This window comes from Rhinatrema bivittatum, chromosome 1, assembly GCF_901001135.1.
Source record: "Rhinatrema bivittatum chromosome 1, aRhiBiv1.1, whole genome shotgun sequence".
NCBI classification, from domain to species: Eukaryota; Metazoa; Chordata; class Amphibia; order Gymnophiona; family Rhinatrematidae; genus Rhinatrema; species Rhinatrema bivittatum.
The window spans coordinates 276,780,467-276,801,529 of NC_042615.1; the positions used below are offsets into that span (position 1 = coordinate 276,780,467).

Here is a 21,063-nt window from a genome sequence, read left to right on the forward strand (position 1 = left end):
TAGGGTGTCTGCAACCTTGCATGTTAACGTTGAAAGAGCCTTTGTTTATCAGTTCCTGAGATCTGGGATTTTCTTCTTGCTATCTTTTGGTAATTTGCATTAGGATGCTACATATTTCTGGCATTCTGGGACCCCCTTGCTTTCTCCTCCATCGGAATTCTAGAAGGTTCGGAAATTTCATGGCATGATCCTCCTTATATGTCTCCAGGGAAATTATTCTTATCCTTTGCAGTGGTATTCGGTTCCAGTCATCAAGGGCCACAAATGAGTCATGGTTTCAGGATATCCCCAATAAATATGCATGCGCACTGCCTCACTGTATGCAGATCTATCTCATGCATATTCATTAGGGAAAGCCTGAAAACCCAACCCATTTGTGGCCAAAGTCTGAACCAAGGCTGAGTCCCAGTCTCCAAGGCCTAGGCCTAGGCCTGGAGGCCCAGGAGCAGATCTTCTCGTGTTTTCCTTCTTCTGTCATTTCAAAGTAATGATTAATCTTTTGTTTAATATGCATCCTGTTATAACTTTTTTCACAATTGTTAAGAGAATTACAATTTGAATCTTGTAAACCGTTGTGATGGCTTCACCGAATGACGGAATATAAAACTCAACAAAAGAAGCTTTTGGAAATTTAGATACTGCTTCGACTATTCTAGGTAGGTTAGTTATTCATTTGTTCTTATAACCAATTAGGTTTATGTAAATTGCTATGTTCTACTTTCTATTTTTATAAGTTAATTGTTAGTTCTATTTTTATTTTTGTTGATATTGATCATGATGTTTTAATGTAATTTTATTCTTTTGATTCTTAATTTTTATTTTTTGTTTTTATTTGTCATTTTATTTTAATTTTTATTTTGAAAAATGTAAACCGCTTCGGTCATTTCATGCATTTGGTGAAACGGTATATAAATGTATTAAATAAATAAAATAAATAAATATTGTCTTCTGCCCGGAGGACATGCTGTAGCACGTTCCCTAGATGGAGGGCATAATTTTGAGTCGACAGAAAAAGAAGTCAGAAGGCCTGCTCCTGGGCCTTGACCTTTTTAATTGGGACCTGGCCGCAGCTGGGCCCCTACATCAGACCAAAACCTAGGCCTGGGACCTAGCCTCAGATCTAGACCTGGGCTCCGATGCCAGGACTCGGACCTAGATCTCAACAACCAGGATCCAGCCTTGGAACCCAGCCTAAGGTGGGAGTGGTGTTGAGATGAGTGGGGGGTGGGTGGATGGATGTGGTGTAATGTGGATGGGGGAAGTAGGAATTTGACTGAAGGGTGTCAGTGGGACAGGTAGGTGGGCATAGGTGGATGGCAGGTCTCAGAGCAGAGTTCCTTTGTCTTTGGGGTTTCAGGACAGAAATCCTTTGGCTTGAGGATCCTGGACTTGGATACCCCAGGGCTTAACTCACCTTTTTTTTTTTTTTTTTTTTAAAAAGCTTGAGCTCCTGGATTAAAGAGAAAATAAATTTCTGAGATTAGTGCTAGTCTATGGTGCTGTGCCAGCATGATCCTGCACTTGGGGTTCCCAGGTGTGGTGATCTGACCTGGGAGAACTTCAGATCTGGGACCATGCTGGCACAGAATCATAGACTAACACTAGCCATCAGATATATGAGTTAACTTTACTTCAACTCTGACTCAGAAATTAAATTTCCAGCATTAAAAAAATGTTAAGCCTTAAGAACTTTATAACACCATTAATATGGAGGTGTGCTAATTTGTGCATACTTTAATTTGTGTGCTAAAATGCTTATATCATGAGAACAATTTGGAATATAAAATGCATGCAGAAATATGAGCATGTAGCCAGATGGACTCAGGACCAATGGGTATTGTGCTCTCCTGATAGCAGATGGGAGACAGAGTCAGATTTCAAAGCTGACGTCAGCCTACATATACCCGTGCATCATGCTTAGCTCTTCAGTATTTCTCCGTCTCCCATAGCAGATGCGGACACTATCCTAATCTAGAATAGTGTAATACTTACAGCTAGAAAGAAGAAAGAAAATTTACCTCCAAGAAGATAGCCCCGCTTCTCCTGTGGTGAAACCTATCGGTCCCTCCCACAGTCGAGACTTTCCTGAGGTCGATTCGATATCCTCAGAGGTGAGCCTTGGTCCGACGGCCGATTCCCGGTGTGGACTCAGCCCTCTGGGTGGCTGAAAGGCAGCGGGTGCAGATTCGAGCACGGTGGTGAAGGTTTTTCCCTCTCCCCCCGCAGCTGGAGACCGCCCGGCATGCGACCGGTAAGCGCCGAGACCAAGTAAGGTAGAAACCTTTACTTCTAAGTCTCCAAGACTTGAATAGCCGCACCGTCCTTCCTCTGTCAAGGGTCTCTGAAATTGGGTTGAGCAGCCCTCCTGGGGCAGGCCCCGATCTGGTGCGAGGGTCCACACCTATGGAGACCATTCGGGGGGGGGGGGTGTCGGCATCTTACCTTCGGGGTCATCAGCGCCATTTTCCCCCCTCGTTCGCAATACACGCGAAAAAGGCCAGAGGCCTGAAGCGCCTAACCTAAGCACTTATCTCTGAGATAAGTGCACAGCGGCGCGCACAACTAAGCGCATTACTGGGCCGCGCGCACGAACTCCGCTGCCCGCACGCACAACTTGCGTGTACCTCGTGCACATAACTCCCACACATCCAACGCGCTCAACTAAGCACATCCACGCGCATAACTCCACGCGCGGCCAAGTCTTTCCAGACCTACACGTGCGCAGGCTATGGCACCGCCAGCCAAGAAATCCAAAGGAGCCTTCCTTTGCCCAGTCTGCCAGTTGAGAGCCGCACAGCCGGAATTAGAATCCCTTCTGTGCCAGCAGTGCGAGCAGACCCAGGGGGACCCTAATCAAGACCCCCTACAGCCAGGAGAGGGTTCCGGAACCACTGATAAGGGCACCCCGGACCTGAGCATCTCCATCTCGGCGCCCCCACAGGAAAATTCCTCCGGGGCTACCACTACAATCTCTCATTGGATCCCCATGGACCCAGGAACTTTCTCCTGGGTGGAATTTTTTAAAGGGCTGCAAAACTTTGTCCAGGCACAACCAGCCCCGGCCACACAGCAGGCCCAACCTCCGTTGGAAGCACCAGCCCTTCCCGGCACCTCCCGGGATACTCGAGACATGTCTCTCAAACCCGCGAGCCTCCCCAAGGGGGATCCAGATACCTTAGAGGACAAAACTGCCTCCCTGGAAGAAGGAGAAATTCCCCCAGGGATGGAGCCCCAGCGGACCATGCTCCGTTTCTTTCACAAGGACGAATTACCAACCCTAGTGTCCCAGACCATTAAGACAATGGGCCTTCCAGGCACGGAGTCCACAGTGGAACCAAAGAAGAATCCCATGCTGGTGTACCTCCATAAGGCCTCATGCTATTTCCCCATGCTGGAACCCATCAAGGAGCTGATTGATCTAGAATGGAATGCTCCATAGGCTACTTTCAAAGGCGGGCGGGCACTAGAAGCCCTATACCCACTGGAACCCACAGCTAAAGAACTCCTTCGTTTTCCCAAAGTGGATGCTATGATCTGTGCAGTCTCAAAACACACCACAATCCCAGTGGAGGGAGGGGCGGCACTGAAGGACGCCCAGGATAGAAGGCTGGAAGCCATCCTCAAGCAGTCCTTTGATGTATCAGCAATGACACTACAAATTGCTTCCTGCTGCGCCTTAGTGGCACATTCCTGTTTGATCCTTGCCAGAGATGCGACCACGTCCGGAGAGGCGATGGAGCCTGCAGTCTCCTTCCTAACCGATGCAACTGCAGACCTCGTGCGCACCTCATCCAGGGGTATCACCGCCGCAGTGGCGGCAAGAAGACAATTATGGCTCAGGAATTGGTCGGCTGATGCGACTTCCAAAGCGAATCTAACGAAAATGCCTTTTAAAGGATCCCTCCTGTTCGGGAGCGAACTAGAGAAACTAGCCAATAAATTGGGTGAACCCCCAGTACCTCGACTACCTGAGGACAGGAACAAAAGAACATATCGGCGCTCCTCCCCCAGGAGAAACAAGGGCAGAGGGATCGCAGCGTTTTAAACCTTAGAAGAATACACAGCCCCAAGCCGCTCGTCCCAGAGGAAGGTTTCAGTCCTTTCGGAACAAGCACATTAAAAGAGTTCAGGGCGGGCTCTGGCCACACCCCACAATGAAGAGACGCAGACCTATCCACAGGAAGAAGACATAGGAGGCAGACTTACCCGCTTGTACTAAAGATGGGTCGAGATAACTTCAGACAAGTGGGTCCTAACAATCATTCGAGAGGGATACTCTCTGGAATTCCAGAGCATCCCCCCAGACAAACTCTTGAAATCACCGTGCCATTCCCACTCCAAGAGACTGGTTGTGGAAACCACACTAGCAAGACTACTCAACCTGAAAGCAATAACCCTGGTGCCCAAGTCTCAACAAAATACTGGCCACTATTCCATCTATTTTATCGTCCCCAAGAAAGAGGGAACGTTCCGGTCCATCCTGGACCTCAAGACCGTCAACCGATATCTGAAGGTACCACACTTTTGCAAGGAAACACTACACTCAGTCATAGCAACAGTACAGCCGGGAGAATTCCTAACCTCCCTGGACCTATCCGAAGCCTACCTTCACATCCCGGTCCACCAACATCACCAGTGCTTCCTGCGATTCGTGATACTGGGCCTTCATTATCAATTCAGGGCATTACCCTTTGGTCTAGCCACCGCTCCCAGAACCTTCACCAAAATTATGGTAGTGGTGGCGGCAGCACTGAGGAAAGAAGGAATCCTGGTACACCCCTACCTGGACGATTGGCTGATCAGGGCAAAGTCTCCAGAGGAGAGCCAACATGCAACCACCAGAATCAAGAACCTACTACAGGAGCTCGGGTGGGTCGTGAACACAGCCAAGAGCTGCCTACAGCTCTCCCAGTCACTAGAATACCTGGGAGATCAATTCGATACCAAGCAGAACAAAGCCTACCTTCCCCCTCCACGGAGGAAGAAACTAATCGAGCAGTTACAAAAGCTGCTGACTTCGATCCGTCCCAAGGTATGGGACTACCTTCAAGTCCTCGGCCTCATGACATCAACTCTGGAAGTGGTCCCGTGGGCAAGGGCCCACATGCGACCGCTACAATGCTCCTTACTATTACGATGGAACCCGGTGTCCCAGAACTACGCGATCTGCCTCCAGCTACCGTCAAAGCTACGGGAGCAGCTTCAATGATGGTTACAGGAAGAACACCTAAGCAGAGGCGAAAACCTATCCACCCCAAAGTGGATCTTGCTCACCATGGACCGGATGCCTGTGAGGATGGGGAGCCCACTGTCAGGAACTGACGGCCCAGGGTCAATGGAACAAGGAAGAGGCGGACTGGAACAAACCGCCTAGAAGCTCAGGCGGTCAGACTAGCATGCCTACAATTCAGCCACAGACTTCGGGCGAGTCCGTCAGTCATGTCGGACAATGCAACAACCGTTGCCTACATTACTCCTGGGGGAATTCTGCGCAAAAAAATTTAAAATTCTGCACACAAAAACTGAAAATTCTGCAAACTTTATATTTGTCAAAATACAATTTACATGACAGTTTTTAAGTAATTACATTTTAAATTATTACAGAAAAAAAAGTTATTACTTAAAGTTGCAGAATTTTAAATATTTTGAGCAGAATTTCCCTAGAAATTCACTGTAAAAGTGTCCCTTCCACATACACACACCCTCATACAGGCTCCCTCACTCTCATATACACACACATCCCCTCATACAGGGCCCTCTCTCTTGCATACACACCCCCACAAGCTCCCTCTCTCACACATACATCCTCACACAGGCTACCTATGTCTCTCATGCACTCCTTCACACAGGCTGTCTCACACATACACAATCCCTTCACACAGGCTAGCACCCTCACATACACATGAGCTCCCAATCTCTCACACACATACACACTCCTTCACAATCTCCTCATATAGGCTCCCTCTCTCTGAAACCCACACTCAAGTATCCCCCCCACTCCCCCTCTTACCAACCAAGCAGTCTCTCACTCTCCCCCATACCCCTCTCCTCATATAGGCTCCCTCTCTGAAACCCACACTCAAGCATCCCCCCACTCCCCCTCTTACCAGCCAAGCTGTCTCTCACTCTCCCTCACATCCCCTCTCCTCTCTCACACTCACATTCTCACCGGCATCCCCATATAGGCTCTCTCTCTCTGAAACCCACACTCAAGCATCCCCCCCACCCACCCTCTCTTACCTCCCATGCTCTCTCTCACACCCTCCTGCTCTCTCTCACCCTCCCCACCCCCCTCTTACCAACCATGCTCTCTGCCACCCTACCCTCTCTCACACACACATTCTCTCTCACCAGCATCACCCCCACCATGCACTCTCTCACACCCTCCTGCTCTCTCTCACCCTCCCCTCCCCTCTCTAACACACATTCTTTCTCACCAGCATGCCGCGGGACGCGCTCTGTTCGCGGCGAAGACGAAGGCCTGGCGCGCCATTCGTGGCAAAAAGGGAAGGCCGCGAATGGCGCGCCAGGCCTTCATCTTCGCCGCGAATGGAGCGTGTGCCGCGGGACGCGCTCCGTTGCGGCGAAGATGAAGGCCCGGTGCACCGTTCGCGGCAAAAAGGGAAGGCCCCCGTGTGCCGCGAATGGCGCACCGGGCCTTCATCTTCACCGCGAACAGAGCGCGGGACGCGCTCTGTTCGCGGCATGCCGGGGTCTCCTCTGCTATTTTCTGTGCAGAATTTGGCAATTCTGCGCAGGGGGGAATTCTGCGCAAATTCTGCGTTCCGCAGTAGCGCATAATTCCCCCAGGAGTACTACATCAACCGCCAGGAAGGAACCAAGAGCCAGCAGGTATCGCTGGAGATATATCCCCTCATGGCGTGGGCGGAAATGAATCTACAGATTTCGGCATCTCATATCGCAGGAACATCTCGGCGGACTACCTCAGTAGAGAAAGCCTAGAACCGGGGGAATGGGCACCAGCGGACACAGCCTTCCAGCTGATAGTAAATCGATGGGGCCTCCAGTCATGGACCTACTAGCAACAGGTCGCAATACCCGGGTTCCCAGAAATCTTCAGCCGCAGACGAGAACCCCACTCTCAGGGAATCGATGCTCTCGTTCAGGAGTGGCCAGAGGAAAGCCCCCTGTACGCCTTTCCACCCTGGCCGCTACTGGGCAGGGTCATCCACAAGATAGAGCACCTCAGGGGATTAGTCCTGCTAGTCGCCCCGGATTGGCCAAGAAGCCCATGGTACACGGACATTCGAAGACTACTGACTGCGAACCCTCTGCGTCTACCACCATACAGGGACCTTCTCCAGCAGGGACCGATCTTCCACGAAGACCCAGCTCGATTCTCTCTTATGGTATGGCCCTTGAGAGGACTAGCCTAAAGAGGTGTGGTTACTCCAAAGCAGTGATTGACACCCTGCTCCGGGCACGCAAGTTTTCCACATCCCTGTCCTACATACGAATCTGGAGAATATTTGAAGCTTGGTGTGAGGACCGTGGCCTTCTACCGAGGACAGCCAAGATCCCCCACGGTCCTAGAATTCCTACAGGACAGCCTGCAGAAGGGCTTGTCCCTCAACTCCCTCAAGGTCCAAGTCGCAGCACTGGCCTTTTTCAGGTCTGATGGGGACAATATCAGGCTATCAACACACCCTGATGTGTCCCGCTTCCTGAAAGGAGTCAAACAACTCCGACCACCACTAAAGAGGCCAGTGCCTCTATGGAATCTCAACCTAGTACTAGACTTCCTAGCAGGAGAGTCCTTCATACTAACAAGCGCCCTGTCTCTACGTCTCCTGACCTTGAAGACAGCGTTCTTGATCGCAATCTGTTCAGCTCGGCGCATATACGAACTTCATGCATTATCCTGCCGGGAACCGTTCTTCAGTTTCACACCGGGGACCATACAGCTGCGTACGGTACCATCCTTCCTTCAGAAAGTGGTTTCCCAGTTCCATATGAACCAAACCATATCCTTAGCATAACCAGAGGAATACATGGATTCGGAAGACTCGCACTCCCTTCGCCACCTGAATGTCGGCAGAATTGTAGTCCAATACCTGAAGAAATCGGAACCCCTGCGCAAAACAGAGACCACCTGTTCATCCTCCACAGCAGGAAGAAACAAGGGGCAGGCGGGCCACCATAGCCCGCTGGATCAAAGAAGTAATCAACACTGCCTACATAGAGGCAGGAAAGCCATTACCTCTACAGGTCAAGGTGCATTCAACAAGAGCTTAGGCAATCTACTGGGCCGAAACCAGGCTGCTCTCGCCAGCCGAGATCTGTCAGGCAGCAACATGATCCTCCCTACACACCTTCTCCAGGTTCTACCGCCTGGACGTCTAGGCCAGGGAGGACACAGCCTTCGCAAAGGCTGCACTAAGTGGGCCACGGGCAGTCTCCCACCCTTTAGGGGAGTAGCTTTGTACATCCCATTGGTCCTGAGTCCATCTGGCTACATGCTAGGAAATGGAGAAATTACTTACCTGATAATTTTGTTTTCCTTAGTGTGGACAGATGGACTCAGCATCCCGCCCACGGCTGCCCCAGAAATAGAGAACCTTTGATATCAACTCGCGAGACAAGTACGGGTAAGCCACGGCCTACCTCTAATCCAAGACTCCTGCAGTTACCCAGGTGTCGGAGTTTACTGTTTCAGTGCACTGGTGGTCTCCAGTTTCATTAAAAAAAAAAAAAAGTTTTCCAAAAGTTTTATATATTTAATCAGTTGAACCAGTTCAAGTTTAACCAAGTATTAAGTGACATATATCCACACTGGCTTTTCAAAGAAATACTGAAGAGCTAAAAGTACGATGCACGGGTATATGTAGGCTGACGAGAGCTTTGAAATCTGACTCCGTCTCCCATCTGCTATCAGGAGAGCACAATACCCATTGGTCCTGAGTCCATCTGTCTACACTAAGGAAAACGAAATTATCAGGTAAGTAATTTCTCCATTGTTGAACACTTCGTCCTCCACTACGTTCTGTCATATATTAGCTTGGGAGGCAGACTTGGGCATAGAGTAGGATGAGAGAACTTGGGGTGTCTGCTTTTTCTATGTTCAATGGAGTTCTTTGTCTTCGTCCTTGCTTGAGAATAGCTATAAAATGCTTTACTGTTGGCATCTGACACCTCAGCGATTACAGAAAATGTACCCTGCTTTAGCATAAGTGTGGTCAGCTTGGATCCTTCTGGCATATATGATTGCCCTACTTGATTTTGGGAAGTGGTAATTGGGATGACCAAAGAGATCCTGAGGTGTGATGTTCCAGGGAGCACTGCATTTTGGCTGATGAATATGCCTGATTCTAATTTCTCTGCTTCTCAGAACAGGCTCTTTCAACAGGTAGCTTTAGCTGCTAGATGCACATTAGCTTCAAGGTGGAGAACGATTACACCACCGGACAGGACTGCAGTCTGTCAAAAATTGAAAGTGGTTTATTATATGGAAAAATTGATGGCTATAAGACATGATAATATGCATAAATTCTCTCATATATGGTCTCCCTTTGACCACTGGTTAGCTTCTTCCAGAGAGAACTATAAAGGTTATTAATATTTTAAGAACGATTGAGGAATTTTGTTAATTAGCTTCCATCATATAATAAAGGCTCAGTTGGGCTGATGATGCTTTCTGTATCGCAATTATGTTTCAGCTGTGGAAGAATTGGAGATAGGGTGAGTGTGGGGGAGGGTTAAAACTCAAAACTCAACTCTAGGTGCAGGATGCTGTATGTATTTTGTTACCAGTGATACTGTAAGATTCACTATGCTTTGTCCTGTACTTTGGCAGTTGTTAATAAAGAGATAATTTACAAAAAAAACATGTGCTCAGCCTACCACACCGTTTTACATTGGCCCCTGATGTATTTAAGGCATGAACAGCAGAAAAGTGGATTCAGGGAAGGAGGTTTTTCCAAACAGGTTATGTAGCTATAATAATGCATAAAAAAATAAAAGATATAATAAGTCCCCGAGAGAAATCAAGCTGAGGAATTTAGGCAGAACTTCCGCTTTAAAGTCACCATTGGCTCATCTGTGTCAAATCTTTTGGGATAGGTGATCTTATTGTACCCATTTCACATATAAAGTATACAGAATGCATGGTAGAGGCAACAGTTGAGCTACACCGGTGACTTCACTTAATATCAGTGTCTGCAGAAACAAAAGGTCCCAGTGAAATCTGACAGTTGCGCCGTAAATAAATGGCCGTAAACTGTTCAGTAATGTCTTCAGCATCTGGGAGTCTTGTCTGATGCGCTGCCTGTCTATGGAATGGCAGATTTAGCGCCAGGCACTTGTGACCCTTATTTACTAATGGCTTTTAAATGAAAATTCCAAGAGACAAGTCAGTCTGTAGGGAAAAAAAGAACTAAAATCTACACAGCTAGCGACATTTCTTCCCATAAGATAAAATTTCCTTATTTTAGGGGCCTATAAACAAGGGTCAGAATTGTCCCAGTCTTATCAGAATGAAAACTATGAGATTGGTGTTAAAAACGTTTGTTACCTGAGATTTAAATTTCCCGCCTCACGCACTGGAATAAAAAGGAGGGTAGGAGTCTTTTTGGGGCGTGGTCTAGATTTATCCTGGTAGCACTATATTCAGCACTATTTGGATAATAGCTGCGTAACGTCTGGTCGGGGAAATCACTGTCCTAAAGTTAACTAGAAGACTTGTCACTCACTTTGGACCTTTATGCTTTTAGCCTCCCCTTTTTTTAAATTAAAATTTTTTTTCATTTTAAATGTTTGTTTTAATGTAACTTTTGCTTCGTTTTTGTTGCTCTCTCTCTCATTGTGTGTGTTACCCCCCTCATTTATTTTAGGTCCGGACCTGTGACATGGGGGGTTACTCCACTACCTCGGACTTCATGAAGTCTGTGACTGACTATTTGCACCCAGCCTACATGCATTAGGATTCCAGCGGGCCCTCGCCATTCCCAAGATTTTCCTTGTGCGATGCAAGTCCAAACTGCTGCATGTGTTAGGATCCACCTGCTATGCCCTACTGACGAGCTGCTCATGACACTTTCCACCATCACATTTTCCATTTCCAGTGTCAAAACTGCCTCCTGTAACTGGTCTCCTTGGTTAAAGAGGCAGTTGGAGTGGCCTTCCCAAGGGTAATCCATTTTCCCCTCTGTGTCTGTGTTTCAATGCTAGCATTCTACCTGCAGTAACTTGGTACTAATCCATCTGTCCCTAGAAGTACGCTTGAAAGTCAGTGACTATGGGAAGAAAGGAAGGAGAAATTACATGTATTTAGCTAATTTGCAAAGGGAGTTCTGCTGCAGTGGCGATATATCATGCAGTCATAATGAATAAGACAAGGCTACTCTGAAACACTAAATCTGCCCACCCCCTCCCTCACTGAAGGAACACAGACATGCCCTTGTACTCACTTTGCACATCACAGGGATTTTCTTGTTGCAGTTTCCTGTTTCAGAGAACAATAAGTTTAAGGATGATGATGATGATGATGAGTGTAATTTTGTGCTCAGCGTCCATGAGATTTAAATCATTTATTTATTAAGGCATACAGTTGAATAAACCTTTTTACAGACTTGCTCCATTCCATATATTGTATTATTTTCTGTTTTTGATTATTTTTTAGTGTCTGATTCTCTTCCCTCCATCTTTGACAATTTGTTTCTGTGCACTCTCTATTTATTATTTAAAAATTTCTAGACCACCAATCACCATTTCTTGGCAGGTTACAGTAAAACATTCACAATATTAGCACAGACCTACATATTTTAAAACCTATTACAAAAATCATAAAAAAAAACAACAAAGTGAAAACATACATATCAATAACAGTTATCCTCCCAATTCTCAGATGCCATAGTCTGAGAATCAGTTGTATAAGCAGCCAATCTAGTAGACCCCTAAATGTTAAAAACTCACCTAACTGCTCTGCTGTACCTCTCAGGCCCTGTAAATAGTTCTCTACGCTTGCTACTCATTTACTGCCTAGTGATGAATCACTTATCAAATTATAATTAAAAATAAATAAGACTTATAAAACCCATACCCTTCTGACATCAAATAATTCTAATTACATTTAAATTCAAATCCAGGGAACGTAAGACCATTTCTTCTCTTAAACTAGAGGTATAGTGCATCCTGCTCAAAAAAGACATCATATCAGATTACAAAAGGCTTGTTGATAAAAATGAGTTTTCACTAATTTTCTAAATTTCAACAAGGAAGACTTAGATTTGATCATATTAGGAAGAGCATTCCAAATCATTGGTCCCTGTATGTAAAATAATCGCTCTCTGAATTTGTCTAATCTTACTAATTTGAAAGGATGCATAACAAATTGTGGGCTTCAGAGCATAGACTGCACACAGGCTGATATATTTTTAAGGCTGCATTGAAAGCAGGAGGTGCTAGTTCATGAATTCCTTTAAACAGGAGTGAAGGCAGCTTGCTATACCTCGGTATATAAAAGAATTCAAATAAATAAATACATAAAAACTAATGAAAATTTTAAAATCTATATGCTAAGCTGTAGGTAGCCAATGAAGCTTGGCCAGAGCAGGTGAGATCTATGCCCAGAGCGCCGTGACATTAATAATACGTGCAGCTGGCATGAATGGTGGTATTTGGCAAATCCAAGTACACTGAATTGCATTAATCAAAGGAAGACATAATAAAAGTATGCATTTAAGAAAAGATGTAATCTACGCAAAATACGCAGTATTAAAGAGTGGATTCACATTGCCATCATGAAAAGATATGCTGAAAATAGTATGTGGTGCATTTTAGTTGTAAATACTAAAAGGTGAATTTTAGAAGCCTGATGTGCAACTGTTGAACTCGCGTGCGCCGAGCAGATTTTAAAATCCATCAAGATACGCAAGTATCTCCTGGAGTGCACACATCTCGAAAGTTTTCAAAAAAGGGGTGGGCCATGGTTTGGGCGGAGCATGGGCGTTTTGGGACATGAACGCAAGATGTGCGCATAAATGCTTATGTGATCCAGCATGTGCCGAGGTCCCCTGTCGCGTAACTTTACTTCTGCTGTGGATGACATGCAAGTTTAAAAAAAAAAATCAAGAGAAATAGGGAGATCTGTGGGGTTTTAAGGGTTGAGGCTAACTGGGGAGAGTGAAGGCTAGCAAACCATGGGGGGTTTGGAGGAAATCTCTCTTAACTGGGTGAACTGGTAAAACTGTGAATGGCATTGGTGCGCGCCCCTTTAAAATTCCCCAATTTACGCAGTAGAGGCAGGATTTTGCACACACCCATTTAAAATTTGGCGCACGTGTGCACTCGGGCAGGCTATCTTATAACATGTACGCGCGTGTATGTTATAAAATGACCACGTCCCTGGGCACAGACCAATATATGCCCGCCAATGTGCGCCCGCTCGCTGGTTTGAAAGAACTAATAACAAAGAAAAGTGCAGTGTCACACAATTTCAAGTCACATAGTCCAATAAATATATTGAAAAAATGGAGTTCTGCCTATGAGATTTGTTCCCGCTTAATATTGTTCAGTCTTTTTTTCTGCTTTCATTTTTCTTTCTTTTCCTGACTTTTGTTCTGTTTCACATTTTATCTTTATCTCTCTGCCTATCACCATCTCTCCCTCCATCTGTCTCACTTTCTCATTCATATCATTTCTCTGCATCTCTCCTCTCTCTCTGTATATCTTTTCTCTCCATTGCCACCTCTTTGTCTTCATCACGTGTACCTTTCATCTGTCCCCCATTCCTCAAGTTCATCTCACTTTCCTCATCTATCCTCTCTATTGTCTACTACTACTACATCCCCCCCTGATCTTTATACCTCATCCCAGTTGCCCATCACTCTTACCTCCTCATCTCACCTGGGCTCACCTTTAGCAGCTGTTGAACTGTGGAAATAATGCAGAGCAATGCTGAGGGGCCTTGTGGCCGCTATCTCTGCTATTCCTTTTCTTATGGGGTATACTTCCATTCTAAACTGGAAGTCCATCCTGTAGGAAGAGGAGAAGAAGGAACAGCCCTGGGGACAATACATAAGTTATGGTCTTGAAATGTCATAATTTTTCTAAATGTTCTAACAGTTCTCTTCCAAAATTATTTGTTTTTATGGTACCATTAGTACATACAGAAATGTGCAAGACAGTATAGTTACATTGTCCTTACCCTGAAGACTTTAGTTTAAGTCTGAGCGGGAAGAAGTTAAGTAACTTGATAAAGATCACAAGTGGTGGAGAGGGAAATTAAACTGGCGCTTCCAGGTTCACAGCTCTGTACTCTGACCACTGCATTGACAGCCCTTTTGTATTTCGTAAGGAGGTAAATATTTAAAAAGTGAACAGTTTAAGTAAGGTGAGACAAGGGACAGTGGTACTTTTTTTTTTTTCCAGTAGGGAGCCCCACACGGGAAGGCAGTGTAACTTCAGACAGACTGAAGCTTGGAATGCATGAACAGAAAGCACCAAAGTAGGCCCAGGTCCAGTCCCAGGCCCAACCCTCTTCCACCTGTCCTCATAGCAGATTTTATTAAACGACTAAATAGAAGAAAGCGTTATTAAAATAATGTGCTCTGTTCCCACATAGAATCCTATTAGTTAAACATGATGCAGTATTTGCACACAATCTTAGAAGTGGCTCAGGAGAAACAGTTGCAATTCTATAACCTTTTGGAAACTGGTGAGGCATGCCGAAAGCATCTGGTCCACTTGACCTATGCTATTTTTGAAATGGCATCAAGAATCACCGCATAGCTATTGAGGCCTACAAGAGGTCATGGCTGTAGGCCTTAAGTTTCAGGGAAGTCATGCAAGAAAGGCTTGCGTCGTGTCATGCAGTGGTGGTAATCTATGAAGTTAAGGTCAAGAAAACAGTGGAACATATGAAAGGGTCTGAAGCATACTGTAATCTACTGTAGTCATCTATCAACCTCCACTTCCAAACCACTACACACACCTCAGATTTTCTGAAGTGGTTCATCTAGGAAGCATTTTTTTCTCAGAAGAAATGCTTCCCAGACCTCACCTACCCAGACAATAGGGATTCAGGCCTCACTGTCATATGCAAAGAAACTTTGAGCTCCATACAGCCATCCAGTCAAAAGTAGAGATGTGTTTTTGACTGAATCCAGAGCAGAGAGCCATGGCTCCAGTCAGACAGCTGAGTATCTGGATAGGAAGAGATAGCTATAGATTATATCTATTAGAAATCCCTACAAATCACCCACACAGAAGAGCAGTAAAGATTACTCAACACTAGGACCTAGTCAAGTTGGAAGTCTCCTTCCTGAAGACCAGAACAGTCGAATCTGTCTTGTCACAGATGAGAAAATGGGGATTTTACTTCAAGTAAAAACTGGAGGATACTGTCCCATCCTAGATCTAAGTCAGGGGTGGCCAACTCCAGTCCTTGAGAGCCACAAGCAGGCCAGGTTTTCAGGATATCCATGATGAATGTGCATGACATAGATTTGCATACAATGGAAGCAGAGCATGCAACTCAGTCTCATGCGTATTCATGTGGATATCTTGAAAACCTGGCCTGTTTGTGACTCTCAAAGACCAGAACTGGCAACTCCTCATCTAAAGGTCTTGAACAAATTACTGGAAAAAAAAAAAAAAGTTAAGTTGAAGATGATTACCTTAGGCTGAATAATTCCCTTCCTGAGCAAAGGAGACTGTTGCTCTCGGGGGTGGACCCTTGTCCTGGAGCAGTGGAGAACGGCTCCCTGGTAGGGACCAGGAAGCACCTGCCCCCCAGGGGGCGGAGCACTGGAGGAGACAGAGGCTAGGATGAGCTTCACCACTGGAAGCCCGTGGTCCCCCCGGGTGGAGCCCGTAGGAACCCGGGCCGCTTGGACTTAGATGGGCCTTGCAGGGTCTCCTGGAGAGATGATAGACAGGCGTGCCCACAGACAGGAGAGGAGCGTGATCAGGTTCGAGACTGGAGGTCAGATGGAGCAAGGAGGACCAGAACAGCATAGGAGATGACAAGGCTAGGGACAGAGCCAGAATCAGGAGATGTAGTCAATCAGGCAGAGGTCAGAATCCAGGAATCAGTCTGAGGAGTGGTCAACAAAGCAGAGGTCAGGTTCCGGAGGTCAGACGAGGTCACAGGCAGGCCGAGGTCAGAAGGCAGGCAGAGTAGTCAAGGAGCAAACTGAGGTCAAAAAGCAGGCAGATGAGGGTCAAGGAACAAGCCGAGGTCAGTACCAGTAAGACAGTCCGGTGGTACTACCTGGGGAGACGACAGACGAACACAGGAACAAGAGGACACTGGAACGGAAGGATGCAGGAACAAGACTCAGAATGCAGTGACAATCTAGCACAATACTAACCCAATTGCCAAGGCAAGGAAGTGCAGGCAGGGACTTCCTTATATCAGGCAATCAATCAGGGCGTGCCACGGAGCTAAGACCCGCCCCTGGCCCTACAGGAGCTGGGCGGTCCGTGCATGTGCATGTAGGGGCATGGCCAACGTCATGGAACACACCGAACTCTGATGTCAGGCCTGGTGCGCAATGGAAGGCCGGCGACCGCCACCGCGGGACGCCAAAGCCTGGAAGAGCTCGCAGCTGCCACTAGGGAGGCCGACCCGGGACCTGCCGTGGAACCAGAGAGGTGAGCAGGCCCATGCGCAACAGAGACTGGCTGTGTCATGTGGATTTTCAGGAGTCTCTCTCTCTCTCTCACACACACACTTACACTTCCAAGTCACAAGAAGTAAATTCATAATAGGTAAACATTTCCAATACCATATACTACCCTTTGGCATAGAATCTGCATCACAAATTTTCATAAAATGTCTAGCTGTTGTGGCATTTCTATACAAACTGAAAATTTACATGTTTTCATGCTTGGAAGATTGGCTGGTCAAAAGCATCAAGTTCTTGTCCTCCTAGGCATCTGGTGATATTCTTATTTTTCTGTCAATAAGTAGGGCTGAATTAGCCTTGACATGGGGTGATGTGATCAGGTGGCACCAAATGGACCTCTCTAAGCTAATAAAGCTTTTGCTTTACTGACCATATGCAGGAATTTCTGCTCGGGCATTGCCTCATGAGCTCTCTTGGTCTTTTTTTCATCCAACCACCAGCATGGATGGGAACTTCTGTTTATCCCTCTTTCTTGTTTATAACTCAAGTGTGCTATCTAGAAAGTTGTGTCACTGCCAGCAGCCCCCCAAAACAGCATTTTTCACTACTACCTTAAAAAAAAAATTCTTCCTCACAATGTCAGGAAAGAAAGAAAACATAGTAAGGGTGTTTAAAGAATAATTTTGTGGCAGAAAATGCCTATTAAAGATGTTCATGAGCTTTTCTATCTTTGTCCGGGTCCTGACTGGAACCAGGATAATTGATGCAATGTATGCAGGCTAATTGTTATGGATATAGGCAGAAAGCAAGGACCTACAAAATGGAGGAACTGCATAAGGCTCATAGAAGCCATAGTCAGTCCTCATCCCGAAGCGCAGCATTGTCTGTGTCACTGAGAAGGGAGTTGAACAAGAGCTCCTCCAAATTATCTCCCATATTAGTAGAGCAGGCCGAATCCTCAAGGTTGAGTAAACTTAATTGGCATACATCAGAGAAAAAACGGCACCATTCCACAAAACACTTGGAGCACACTGCATTCAAAAAGCATAATTGCTTGATTGTACCAGCACTGTTGACCCAGGGTGCACTGGAGGGATACCAATACCATCGGCACCAACAGTATCGATGAAGCATAAGACTTCATTGGTGCCATTGAAGCAAAAGCCTCTATCAGCCCCAAAGCAAATCTCTTCCATGCTCCAAGCTTTGGAACTTTGTTCCCCAGTGCCTTTACTTTTAGAAGCATTGACATTGTGCTTCACATCTTCCCACCAATGTTCCCTCTTAAGGATTGGGTTGCTGTGAGCAAACATTTTTTGCTTCATTACCCTGTCACACTATTTTCTTTGATGCTCACAGCAACCCAATCCTTAGAAGGAATATTGGTAGCAGCATGCACACAAACTTTCTCACATACACACACACACACACACACACACACACACATTAATACATTTGAATATTCAATCTCATACACTCACATATACATGCTCAAATACACAAACACTCTCATTCTTTTCATTCACGCCTCAGACTCTCATGTACATGCATACTCACTCAATTCTCCTCTTCCACTCACACACTCATCTCAGTAATTGCAAACTCTTTATTGCCACTTTGAGAAGTAACACAAACTCCTGCAAAAAAAAAAATACCAAGAACCTTGCCATACCATACCAGCCCTATCACAAGACTCAAACAACAGCAGGCTTATCTATGACACAGCAGCAATGGGGTGTAAAAGCTGTGCACAGCCACATACGTGCAAGCTTAGAGGAAACAGTATTTCCCACATAATTGTATGTAGATCAGACCAGTCTGTTAACTGGAGCAGAGAAGGATATGATTTTTTTGCCTCCACCAATTACCAGAACAATCTCACCCAAGAAATTACTGGATCAAGGACTATGAATTGAAACACTAACTCCCATTTGTTCTCTGGTGTCTCTCATTTCTAACTAACCTCCAACTCAAATTTTACAGAGTCCAGAAGATGTTCAGGTCTTAGTTGCTGAAGAGGATGTTCCACCACCTATGTCAGGTTAGCGGGCACTTCAAGCACGTGACCAAGTAGCAGAGTTAGTTAAGGATTTCTTTACTTCTGTAGCAGCTAAGAAAGATACTGTTCAACCTCTCCTTAGCAGCTAAGAAAGATACTGTTCAACCTCTCCTTTCCAGAATGTCAACTTTACTTCCATGAGGAGGATTCCCACCATATCCAGTTTATACGGATACACTGTTAGAGCTGTCATAAGGGGGGGGGGGGGGGTTCTAGCCAGCTTTCACTTGGAGCGAATTCTAGCCATTCATAGGAGGTCCACCAAGAATATACTCCTCCAAAGTGATAGAAGACCCTTCCTCAGTTGCCATTCTCATAATTAGAGTCCTGGATTAGCATTCCTTCACCTCTGGGCTCTTGATTCATCAAGGATACCCTCCAGTCCTTCTCCTGGACTTCCAGAAAACTTCTCTGCCCCAGAAGATCTCACCTATTCAAGATTTCTGGCCAAGTTGGGGAAAGCTCTAGGAGTAAATGTCTGTAAGAGCAAATACCCTTGCACAAATGTTTTGGGTCTCCTCCATATACTGGAAACACCAGCAGAGCCAGCAGCTCTTCAGAACCATCAAATCCTGAAAGAATTACAAATGAGAATGTGGGAAAATCTCGTTAGCCAGTAACAAGGAAACTTGACCTTAAATACAGAGTGCAAAAATCTCCAGTGTTTGGAATTGTATAGGTACCCTGTCAATCAGTGATGGTAAATCAACTTTAAAGAAAGTGAAGAAAACAGGAATATAGCCAAATATGCAGCTAGGGAAGGATCCTAGGCTCCTAGACAGTTTTTGCAAAAAGATGTTCCAATGCTCCATGCTAAATATAAAGATTTCTACCATCAATTCTTCATGGCACAATACTTAATGATTGTATACAAAAAGTGAAATGTTTTCTTTCGGCCAGAGAAACTGGCATTGCATATCCTCAACCAATTTTAAATGCTGAAGAATGTATACGCTATTTATTCATTTTGTCTACAAGGCATTTGATATCACTGCTCGTTTCTCCTCAGCCTCATTTGGTTGAAAGCCAGTAGCCTTCGCGATGATGTCCACAAAAGATTGGTGGATATTTCTTGTCCTGGTGACAACCTTTGCTCCACTCGCAAGACTTCTTCACAGTCCTGCAAGCTGCAATGCTATCAAAAATGGATTACTGCAATTCCTTACTTCTAGGCCTCCCCTACTCTACTATTAGAACCCCTGCAAATGTTACAGAATGCTATGACAAGAATCCTTACAAATGCACGTAACACCGACCACATCACCCCTATTCTAAGGAACTCCATTGGCTTCCCATCTCCTCCTGCATCAGATACAAAACCCTCACTATTATACAACTCCCTGCACAACCACAATTACTCCTGGCTTGAGGATGCTCTTCGAGTCCGCTTCTCCAATCGTCCTACTAGAACCACACTTTCAGGAACCCTCTACACCCCTTCCCTTAAATGTGCTCACCACACTTCCACCAGAGAAAGAGCCCTATCCATTGCAGGCCCCTCCCTCTGGAACACTTTGCCACTTGAGCTCCGACTAGAACCATGCATTTGGAAATTCAAAACAGGGGTTAAAACATGGCTCTTTAAAATGGCCTACCCTGACTCTGATCCTAAGTAGTCTCCCTGCTACCTCTACTCCTTTAGAGAAAGAGCCTTGTCATTACCGTACTTATAGCCTTCCCCTTTATTCCTTTAATTGTATTCTGATTTGTCTCTCATATCTCTGCACCTCCTTATATACCCCCTTTAAACCCCTTTATATACCCCTTTCCCCTGTCCTTAAACCCTACCTTCCCAATAGCAACCCCTGCTAGACTATATATAGTTGCCTTTCAGAATGTATAATTTGTAATGTCATATATAGTGTCTTCTGAATGTACTAGTTAAAGATAATGTATTTTGTTGTATATAGTGCTTTTTGGAGTGTATAATTTATATATAGTGTATAAGGTTTATACACAGTCCCTTTTTGAGTGTATAATTTGCAATGTTACATATGTTCTTTGGTTGTTTTTCCATCAGGTACTGTTCCTATTCTCCTCTTCCTCTTTTCCCCTCTCTTCTCTCGCGCCTTCTCTCTTCCTAGCTACACTCCTCCCCCCACCCTGTTTTTTTGTATTTTCCTCCTTCAGTTATATTGTAAACCGGCATGATGTACCCACGAATGTCGGTATATAAAAGCTAATAAATAAATAAAAAATAAAAATTCTCTTCGAAAAGCAATTGTGGATATATGTGTGACTGAATAACTTGATTAACTTGGTTAACTTTGATTAACTTGAATAACTTGGTTAACGTGATTAACTTGAACTGGTTGATGTGGTTATAGCTGGAGACCGCCAGTGTACTCAAGCAAGAAACGCCAATACCCGGTAGGTATGGGTGTCTTAATTGGAGGGAAGCTTGGCTTACCCGTG

General features: G+C 45.5%; 1 protein-coding gene across 3 annotated transcripts in view; it reads left to right on the forward strand.

Moving 5' to 3' along the window:
* The window catches only part of IDH3B (isocitrate dehydrogenase (NAD(+)) 3 beta), a 105,956-nt gene that overhangs the window by 72,672 nt on the left and 12,221 nt on the right, over positions 1–21,063 (forward strand). Inside the window, exon 12 of one of the 3 annotated variants that reach the window (XM_029595186.1) lies at positions 10,851–11,592. The exons of 1 other annotated variant lie outside the window; for it this stretch is intronic. In XM_029595186.1, the coding sequence (XP_029451046.1) occupies positions 10,851–10,940 (90 nt within the window). In that variant the 3' untranslated portion in view covers positions 10,941–11,592. Of the gene's footprint in view, positions 1–10,850; positions 11,600–21,063 lie in introns of those variants that run through there. One more of the 3 variants, XM_029595166.1, reaches the window with a different exon arrangement.